Below are 11,091 nucleotides of genomic sequence, written 5' to 3' on the forward strand. Positions count from 1 at the left end.
GCAAAGACTATTAGGAAAACAGTTATGCAATGTATGATTAGAATGATAAAAATATTCATGCCAGTTAGCCTTCCCAGGAATCCAGTCTGATGAAACAGGGTAAGATACAAAAATATTTTATGCATTTTATTCACAGTTTCATGACAAAGACTAGAACCAACTTAAATATACTATAGAAATAATTGAATGTACAGTGACACATCTACTAGAATAGATTTTATTAGTTTGCCTCCATTGCAATTTGCTTTTCTATTATATAATTATGTAAAAACTTAGAGATATGGGGAAAAGTGCCACATGAGAATATACTAAACCATATTTGAGAATTAGAATTAGATTTTTTTGTTGTGTTTTACAAACTTTCTGCGAAAACTCTATTACTTTTATGATACAAAATGTTACTTCAGAAAGAGAAAAATCTTCACTGAGTGTACAAGATTATATGAGTGAATTATGGGAGGAAATAATGTGAGTGAAAACAAAGAAAGGGTTTTTTTATATATATTAGAAAAGAATTCAATGGAAAAATCAGGAGGGATGATACTGGCTGGAAGACTCCTGCTGGGTCACACCATGTGCCAGGCTGATGTTTTTGTGGCTTTTGTCTTTTTTTTTTAGGCTCACATGATGCTCTCATAGTTGGTAAGTTTTGTGAAGGGTTTGCTGAGAAATTCTAGCACCTTCAACAGTAAGTATCTACTTCCAGTGAATTGTTAGCATCCAGGGGTGCTGGGTTCATTGAAGATCAGAAGATCAGAACACAGAGATAGCAAGAAGTAGGTTTATTGCAAAAGCAATAGAGATACAAAGATAGACTTCTTCAAAGAGAAGGGGCCCCAGGACTAGGAATCCAGTGGAGAAGTTTTGGCCTGTTTAAGACCTCTGGAATTTCCTCCTTTTCTCCCCTGTCCACTCTCTCCTCACTATTATTGATTGGAGCCCCCCTCCCTGTCCATGCATCTGTTTTAGTTTTTCTATTGGATCCCCACTTAGGAGCATGAGTACATAATGTTTGTCTGATTGGTGCCCTGCTTGTGTTCACAAGCCTTTTGGCCAAACAGGAAGTTGACCTCATCAGAAGAACCTCTCCATGCTCCTTTGTTCTGCTCATGACCTCCTCACTCACCATCTTGCCCCGGCTGCCTAAGCCTTTCTATATCTCCCTCAGAATGAAATGCAAAAAGATAAAGTATCTTGTATTATGAATTGAAATTAAAGTGAGAATAATGATGCATTTAGGTCAGGGTGTGGTGAAACTGGCATTCTTATATACATAGAGTATCCTCCTTTCTGGATGGAACTTGAAAGCATTATGTTAAGTGAAATAAACCAAACTCAGAACACCAAGGGTCACATGTTTTCTCTTAGATGTGGAAGATAGGAAAAAAGAAAAGAAAAGCAAAAACAGAGGTGGATCTCATGAAAATAGAAGGAAGAACAACCAATAGAGCAGAAGAAAGGGACCAGGGGAGGGAGGAGAGGAGGAGAAGGGGAAATACTAGGGAAGAATATTGACCAAATTATCCTGTTACATCCTGTGCATATGTACAAATTTGTAACAATGCATCCTAGTGTTAAAAACATGAACCAATAAAAATATGGAAAAAAGAAAGCCCCAAAATGAAAGACATTTTAAAAAGTTTTTGTTACAGGGGGTTCTTTGCCGTTAAAATGTCTTTATTTTAATGTGTGGCTGGAGAGGGCAACTTCCTCTTTGCTTTATAACTGGGGAATAGACTTCCACATGGTAATCATGTCGTTTACACAAATTAAAAGCCACAAGACCAGTTTGTTGAGTTTATTTCTGTGCTCTGCTTACGTAGGAACAGTTCTGTAATACAGTTTGTGTCCAGGGGAATTTCTATTTTGTAGAGTAGCCTGTGTCCTTTGTCTTACATGAGAGACAAGTTGGCAGTGCTTGCTGTTTCCTGCCTACTTAAGGGCAGCCGTTGGAGTAAAGTTTACCAAACTTTTCTGCTCGCCCCTTACTATGTATAGTAAGACCAATGCTCTAACTCAAATCCAGGGTAAAGAAGAACTTATTGTTAAATTTAAAAAAAAAAGTCATTGGCAAACTCTAGGGGGACTAGATATTAAGACAGAATATTAAGCCTCTTAAAAAATAAAATTAAAATTTCTATTTATTTATTTATTTATTTATTACTGTCTAGGCATTTGCTTTGGTATGATCTTCTTCATTTTATCCATCATTGTTCCCAGTTGGATAATTTTTAAGTGCAAGAAAGGGTAAGTACAGCTGTATTCTCCCAGAAAATGTAAACTGTTTTTTGCTCCTCTCAGAAGTCAAAGGAAAATTTTTAAATAAATAAATAAATAAATAAAATAAAAACCTAAACAACAAAAGCACTACTACATAGACAGATGTGATAATTCACATAAAGAAGCCCTGGACACATATAAAAGTATTTATGCTATAGGAAATACATATGTTACTAAGAATATGGAAAAATCAATAATACAGTATTTTGGGTGCAGTAGCACACACTTGTAATCTAGTGACTTAGGAGGCTGAGGGAGGAGGATCGAAAGTTCAAGGCCAGCCTGGGCACTTAATAAGACCCTGTCTCAAAACAACAACAACAACAAAGAGCTTGGAGTGTAGCTCAGTGGTAGAGCATGCCTAGGATAAATTCTTCAGTATTAGATTAAAAAACAGCATTTTAAGAAAGAAATGTGAAAGAGAAAATAAGGAGGTTTTTAGAAAGGTATTAATGAAACCATTGATGTCCTAGTTTTGCTGAGATATTGCAGACACTGACCGCTAGATGTAGATTCTATTTCTATCTTTTAACTAAGAGTTAGATTGTGTGTTTCTCTGGCACACATATCCCAGGCTGCTTGCATGGAAGAATTGAGATTTTGCATTAAGAAAGAAAGAGAGAGAGAGATGGGAAGGAGGAAGGAAGGGAGGAGAGAAGGAGGGGGAGGGGGGAAGAGAGAGGAAGAAAGAAGGAAGGAAGGAAGGAAGGAAGGGAGGGAGGGAGGAAGGAAGGAAGGAAATCTTTTGTAAAATCCAGTGACTTTCTTTATTGGTATATTTTATAATTATACATTATAGCAGGATTCATTATGTCCATATCTGTGACCATTGAGTTTTTCAACTTGAAGAAAACTTCATAAAGATTATGATCTAAAGAGCAAAACATTTTTGACTGGGAAGTAAACACACAGCTTTTATGCTGGCTATTTTAATTAAAACAATATTAGTGAAATCTGTCAATAAGACCAGTGTTGTAAGGTTGATGAACAAATTCTATACTGAAGAAAAGCAGAGGTTAAAACTCCAAGTGAGTAGTCTTCTATAGCAAATGTTCTTAACAAATGCAGTCTTCTACAACAACCTTTACAGAAATTGGAGTTTGATATTTCACAGAGATGCCAGTAAGGTGGGTTTCTTTTTCAAGTATATTGTCACAGTAAAACCATCTTGCAAACAACCTAGTCGGGAACTCAATTTCATAATAAAATAATCAGTACAGATTTAGATTTAAGCTAAACCCTTATTCTTCCTTAGTAAAGGTATATTTTGAAGCTTGACCTATAAGTATTCTTTATCCTTTGTTCTTACAAAAAGAAAAAGGGAAGTGGCCTGATACTGACATTAACAGAAGTCCATTTTTCTAAGTTTCTTATTAAGCACCCCTATCATTTGCATTAATTTTTAAAAAATTTAAGGAAGAATTAAAAAAGGGATTAACTTTTATCACATTATTGATGATTTGCAGTCCTTCTTAATCGTCAGCTTTCTCAGATTCAGAATATCTAATTAATTACTCTGCACTTGGCTCCTCATCTGTATCTTGGGCTGGCTGGGCTCTATTAGCATTTTCTCTTGTCTCCTAGATCGCCATACTCCTCACCATCCTCTCTCTCCAGACTACCCCTGGGAACAGGGACCACCTCTATTTACAGAAAATAATTATTATTTAATGACTTTTTATCTATACTTGTATAGTAGCCCATATTCATACTAAAAACAGTAAAAATTTACATGAATTTTACAAAACCCAATACCATTTATTATCTTCCAAGGAAACATGTATTTTTTTTTTTTTTACAAAACACATTACCATTAATATCTTCTCAAGCAACTCTGTGCAGCACCAAGGCCAAACAATACTGTTATCTCAAAGCAGAGAAAACTTTGAGGTGCAAAGACATTCAGTGGCTTGCTTAAAGTTCTGCAAGTAGGAAGTTTGCCAGGAATTAGTGATTTTGTCTACATGATTTGACTCATTTTTTGCTATTCCTTTGATGTTAGTTGCACATTTCTGAATTTGATTCTGCATCACTAAAATTCAGTACCCAGAATTGTGTACAGTATAAAACTGCAATATTTCCTTTTACTCTTTCAATATACACTCCCTCCTCTACATTTTACTGACTTTGTTCCAGCTCCTCTGGCATATTGAACCCTGCTCTCCTAACTGTGGGTAGTACCTGTGTGTAAAATAGAACATGTTCTTCGGTATAAAAGAAAAGGAAAGAAAAAGGGAAAAGACGTCATTTTTATGGCAAAGTCTGCCCACATCTTGTGGTTAACTTTATTTCCTTATCAAAAATATTTTAGAAATATTGAAACATATTGTGTTAAGACACAGACACCTAATTATTAACAGTTTTGAATCTTCGGGCAGTATATAGGATGGTTTTACTATGATATCCTAATTGGAGTTTTTACTTAGTATTAAAAAATTCATTTGGTTGTATTTTTCCTTTTAAGCATCTTGTAAAGATATCAGGAACTTGAGGCAAATTACCCCTTAAATCCCAAAATGAAAGTCATTGATTTCCTTTAAAACTGAAAAATATGATTAAGGCAGTTTTCCTAATTTTTTCTTCCTCTGCCAATTAGCAGTAATCCAGATGAAAAGTGTAAAGAAGTGAATATCAGTTTACATCCTCAAGAAGGCAGCTGTGTTCATCCTCAGACTCCGCTAACAAGACAGGAAAACAGCAGGTACCTATCTGCATACTGAGCTCAAAACGTTGGCAACAACTCAGTTATCAAAAATGGAGATAGCATTTGAATAGGATATGACACTAAGCAGGTCATCAATAATAAAGAAGTCAGAAACTACTTCATGAGCTGGAAATGCTTTTATTTATTTATTTTATTCCTGGATTATTGCCATTCCCAGCGATTTTGTGTGATGACTCTGTGGGTGCTGCCCCCAGGCACTGTTTTTTTCAAAGCATTCCTAGATTTTTGTGCATTTGTGCTGTGAACCTTTGAGAAGTAGTCTGTTTTATTTCTTTTCCTGGTAGAATCTAAGCATTTGCAGCCTGTGTGCACCTCCTAGTCCTCCAGTCTTCTCCATGTGCAGGGTCTCTTAAGAATACTCTGAAGACTCACCTTGCCTTTTCCCTGGTTTCTGGCTTTCACTGAATTCTTGGCCTCCTTGAGACTCTCTTATTTCTGCCCTCCACTGGGCTAATTGCCATCCCTAACCCTTCATTCCATCTCCTTAATGCAGCCTTACCACAAAATGTTGTGTGATAAATGTTGGCCCAAGGTTTGGTATGAAAGGGGAAATGATGCCACAACTGAACCTGTCCTATGATGTAATGAACAGCTAAGCAAAAAAAAAAAAAAGCAAAAACTAGCTACTAGACCAAAGATCTGAAAATGACAATCCGTGGGCCAAATCCAATTGGGTATGTAAATAAAGTTTTATTGGCACGGCCATACCCATTCATTTAACTGTTAACTGTGACTGCTTATCCACCTCAACAGAGGTCCAACAGCTGCATCAGAGACCATGTGGCCCACAAAGCCAAAAAAATTTACTAATTGGTCCTTCTGTGGAAGAGTTTGCCCACACCTAAACTGTATCAGACTTGGAGGAATTTCTCACTGGCTATCCTCCACTTTCAGTCTTGGATTTCCCCCTTTCCCCAGGCCTCTCTCTCAATATATTATTCTCCATTTCCTCAGATATTTACTGCATCCCTGGGGTATCTTATTCCAACTCTTGGGCCTCTTGCAAATTTAATGCTCCATCTTTCTGTATCATACAGAGCAATTCATTTGGTCCTGGCTCACTCTGGCTATTCTAGTAATCCTAATATTTTCTGTATATAGGTCCTCAGGGTGCTTTCAGAAATAATAGTGCCATAAGCCTTAGGTATCCTTGTAGAAAGCAGAAGTAAAATCATCAAATTGATCAGTAAATTTTTTTTTCTTTATGTCCTACCTCTTCTTCACATCAATGTGCATTAAACAAACTTGGCATTTTATATACACACATATGTCAGAAATTCTAAATTAAACAGAGGGCAGTGGAAGAGACCCCAGAAAGAAGTAAGGGGTAGTAAAGGCATTTCTAGTCACTTTGCTTATATCTTATACTTTTTGTTTTAGTTTTAGGTGGACACAATATCTTCATTTCATTTTTATGTGGTGCTGAGGATCAAACCCAGTGCCTCATGCATGCCAGACGAGCACTCTACCACTGTGCTACAACACCCCCCCCAGCCCTATATCTTATACTTGTTTTTCTTTACTATTTATGAAAGCAAATGAAATATGCATTTTAAAAATTCAGAATTGGAAGTTTACTTTTTAAAACTTTAGTGATCAGTTATTCTGATCTTTCTCAAATGGGTGTTCACAGATGCTTTGGAATTCATGGTTAGTAATACCAAAAGAACGTAGAAGTCAGGAGATGAAAATGGCATGCTGTCCAAGGATTTCTTTTTCTAATGTTATCCCAATAGCTCCAAGAAAAAAATAGCATTATTTCTATATTAACATAAATAAGCACATAAGGGAGAAAAAGGCAAATAAAGAGAGATTTTGAGATAAAATATGGCAAAATATTGTGCTGTCAGGGATGCTTTAAGCTATGCCTCCAAAGTTCTCAGGTGAAGCATTCATTTTTCCTTTAATATCAGGATGGAAAACTTATACAAAATGGATTTTAGGCCAGATAAGCTGTCACTAAGTATAAACAGACAAAACAGCAGATCATAAGAACCATGATCATGTTTACAGATTTTTTAAAAAAAATATTCCACAACATTACTTAAAATATCATTTGATTTAGATTTATTCCTTTCATTACCTGTCTGCAACATTTTCCAACTTTATTCCTGCCTAAGTTCCATTAACTCAGCTCAGAATTCATTCACCTAAGAAACTCTTTTTTTTTTTTGAGAGAGAGAGAGAGAGAGAGAGAGAGAGAGAGAGAGAGAGAGAGAGAGAGAATGTATTTTTTAATATTTATTTTTTAGTTTTTGGCGGACACAACATCTTTGTTGGTATGTGGTGCTGAGGATCGAACCCAGGCCACACGCATGCCAGGCGAGCGCGCTACTGCTTGAGCCACATCCCCAGCCCTCCAAGAAACTCTTAAAGTTAGAAAAAAATATATAAAGTACCTGCAATAAATTCCACTCAGTAGTAGATAGTATTTTCAAGTTCCTTTGCATATTATTTTACATTTGCAGGGTGGATATCTTGAGATTGTATTGATTGTACAATAGGAAATCCTGATTTTTTTCTCCATCAATGAAAACCATTTTTCTCCTATCCTTAAAACTGTACATAAATACATCCCATAGTATTTGATATTCAAGTACTTTTTGCTTATTAACTCTGCTATAATTCATTTGATTGCTCATTTATTTTTCATTTATCAGCTATATAATGTACCATATGTTGTGCTTATATTTTTTCCACAGTAAATCATTAACTTCTTGTGAGTAGAGAGACCATTTCTTTTTAATTTCCCAAAACCTCCGAGTATACAGTTAATTAAATGAAAAGTGTTCAGTAAATATTTGAAAATTAGTTTATCATAATTTCCTTTTTCCTCAACTCTTTGCACACCATTTTTACATCAAAGTACACCTCCAATTGTATACATTGACTGTTGATTGCCTTTTAATAGAAAGGTAAGAGTCCTTAATGATTTTGTATCAAGTATCCTTTTTTAAGATTGGAATTTTTTAAATTTTCCTCTTCCTTTTTATTTTTTAACTAATGCAGAAAGTAAATTTTACATGGCAATGAAGTATCATGTAATGTTTGATATATATATGTACATTATGTAATGTTTAAATCAGAGTTAAACATATTTATCTCCTCAAATATTACTCACTTCTTCATGGTTTATTCAAATTTCCCCACATTTTTTAAATTGATGCCTTGTTTGTACATACTGATGGGATTAATTGTTCCAGATTCATACATCCACAATATAACAATATAATTTGGCCATATCACTCCCTGGCACTTTGCCCCTCTTCCCCACCTTTCACTCCTTTGTCCCTTTCTTCTGACCTCCCTTTAAGATTAGAATTCTGACCAGAGTGTTCCACAGGAGCAAATTAATCATCTATAATCCCAGTGGCTTGGGGGCTGAGGCAGGAGGATCTCGAATTCAAAGTCAGCTTCAGCAAAAGCAAGGTGCTAAGCAACTCAGTGAGACCCTGTCTCTAAATAAAAAACAAAATAGGGCTGAGGATGTGACTTAGTAGCCAAGTGCCCCCTGTGTTCAATCCCCTGTACTCTGCCCCCCCCCCACCACCACCAATTTAATCATCTGTAGCCGCATGGTATAGATAAGGAGCGAGTTAGAGTCTAGCAAGCATGAAACCTTGCACCCAGGCCAGGTGCTGGGGCAGAGTGAATGACATAGATAAAGAGGCAGACACCAAAGACCTAGCTGTGTGTTGAAGGACATGAGAATGTTTGAAGAAGACATAGGTAGCAGGTGATGCTGGGAAGCTTTGTGAGACAAATGAGGAATAGGGTGGCAGTCATCACTGGGGTCAGGTGACCCAATGGCCCTCACTAGGGAGTCTGTCCTTTGGTGGCCAGAGAAAAGAGGCTTCAACATGAACAGGGAAGCATTTGGGTATCTTGCTCTGCATGTCCTACCTCAGTGCATTCTTGACTGTGGTAAGAGGAGGAGGACCTGCTTGCTGAAGCTGACCCTCCTCCAAGACCCCAGCCACTATTCACTGCCCCCCCCCACCACCACCACCCATAGTTTCACTTTGCACTAAGTGACCTGTTTATTTTCTGGAACAAGGCTCTTTTTATTTATTTGTTTAACTCTGAGAACACATTTTGTTGGAGAAAAGAAAAAGGGAAAGGTCAAGTTACTCATTAATCTCTCTCTTATCTACTCAAGTCTCCAGTTACACCATACTTTCTAGAGCCCTACAGAGCAACCACTACAGAGGGAATAAACGCTTCTAAGAGCTTGTAGTTTATATGAGATGCCAGCATTCTGATTATCAGCATATAAGTTCTTGGTGGTTCAGTTTTCCTCTGTTGCTGTCATCTAAACAAATATATCCTCTATTTCCGTGTCCCTCCTTGACAAGGTATTATAAAGCTGAGAAACCTCCAATTACCTTTTGGCAGGAAAGGAGCCAGTCCACTTCAAGAGAATAAGATCAGAGGTTCACGAACTCTGAAGTGACTTCACAGAGAAGCACATGTGTGCACCTGAAGACGCCTTAGCTGTCCCAGGGTCCAGCAAAACTCCACCTCTTAGTCTGCGTTCCTCTCACCCCTCACCCTCTTTCCTGTGCTGGAAGCACACAGCATCGAGTCAGGGGACAAGACGGTAGATAGGAAAAACTGTTTCCATCATTTAAAGGAAGAAGCTGCTTTCTAGGAGTTCTAGTTTAAAAGTCTGTCGTTTTCCTTTCTTATTTTAAAATGTTCATGATATGGAATGAGCTCATTATAGAGAATTTGGAAAATACAGAAAGATAGGAAAATTAATGAGACATGTTCATATTAATGTCACACATCACATTATCTGCCAGTCATTTTCTATATATGTTTCTTTATACAAACACATATATTTTGATTTATTAAATAGAGCTCTACGTAGCGACCACTACAGAGGGAATAAACAGATTCCCTCTGTATTTTATAGAGCAGAACCTACTTCTTTAAATAAATTGGAGTAAAGTACATGATATATCAATTTTCATCTCCTCTAGGGAAGAAAAGCAATTTTTTTCTTCACTGGAAAGGTGCTAAATGATTATGGTGGAGAACCGTCAAGACTGCTCAAAAGAATTATCTAGAAAAAAAAATGAAACTCCAGATATTTTCTAAGTTCTGTCTCAAAAACCCACTTTGTAACATGTTCTGAATAAAAGAAAAATTTCAAATTAAATAATAATTATTATAAATGTAACTAGTTTACTAGGATACCCTAGGTTAACTTTTAAAAGCACGACTTTTAAGAATTTATGAGTCAAGGGGTACTAAGTTACACTCGGGAAGAGTAAACTCTGGTTTTCTATTTCACAGCAGGGTGACTGCAGATCTAAAAAAGCTAGAAGAGGGCTGCCTTGTGGCTCAGTGGTAGAGCACTTGCCTAGCACATGCAAGGCCCTGGATTCGATTCTCAGCACCACATAGAAATAAATAAATAAAGGTATTGTGTCCAACTAAAAAATAAATATTAAAAAAAAAAGCTAGAAGAAAAGATTTTGAATGTTTTCACTACAAAGAAATGATAAATGTTTAAGAAGACATGTATGTTTACTTTGATTTGAATATTATACAGGATGTACATGTATCCAAATATCACATGATACTTCATAAATGTGCAGTTTTTGTGTGTCAGTTGCTTTGAAAAGAACTTTATCAAATCGATAATCATGCATTGAAGGCTGGGGTTGTGGCTCAGCCGTAGAGCACTTGCCTAGCACTTGCAAGGCCCTGGGTTCCATCTTCAGCACCACATAAAAATAAATAAATAAAATAAAGGTAATGTGTTCAACTACAACTAAAAAATAAATGTTTTTTTAAAAAATAATCATGCATTAACATCTTAAAATCAGTATCCCTGTACTTTCAGCCATTCTACATCTTTATAGATCAGAAACTTGTTATATTATTTGCTATGATAATGATCTCTGGAAACTATCAGAATATTTGTGAATATTGAGTAATATCTTTGAATCTAACTATCACTAATTTCTGGGTAATTCTGTGTTTTAATCGCTGCTTTAAATTTCTATTTTACCACATTTACTTTGACACCAATATAGGGATTAAGGGAAACACCAACTTGAATTTCAACTTAAAAT

At 36.2% G+C, this 11,091-nt stretch overlaps 1 protein-coding gene across 8 annotated transcripts in view; it reads left to right on the forward strand.

Moving 5' to 3' along the window:
• Cr1 (complement C3b/C4b receptor 1 (Knops blood group)) overlaps positions 1 to 10,439 on the forward strand; it is a 60,142-nt gene extending 49,703 nt beyond the window's left edge. For 2 of the 8 annotated variants that reach the window (XM_078022730.1, XM_078022736.1), the window contains 4 exons: positions 619 to 642; positions 2,172 to 2,247; positions 4,877 to 4,981; positions 9,361 to 9,717. In XM_078022730.1, the coding sequence (XP_077878856.1) occupies positions 619 to 642; positions 2,172 to 2,247; positions 4,877 to 4,981; positions 9,361 to 9,430 (275 nt within the window). In that variant the 3' untranslated portion in view covers positions 9,431 to 9,717. Of the gene's footprint in view, positions 1 to 618; positions 643 to 2,171; positions 2,248 to 4,876; positions 5,102 to 9,360; positions 9,718 to 10,306 lie in introns of those variants that run through there. The other 6 variants (XM_078022732.1, XM_040278219.2, XM_078022731.1 and 3 more) reach the window with 6 other exon arrangements.
• Positions 10,440 to 11,091: the final 652 nt, after the last annotated feature.

The sequence above is a fragment of the Ictidomys tridecemlineatus genome, chromosome 10, assembly GCF_052094955.1.
Source record: "Ictidomys tridecemlineatus isolate mIctTri1 chromosome 10, mIctTri1.hap1, whole genome shotgun sequence".
Taxonomy (NCBI): Eukaryota; Metazoa; Chordata; class Mammalia; order Rodentia; family Sciuridae; genus Ictidomys; species Ictidomys tridecemlineatus.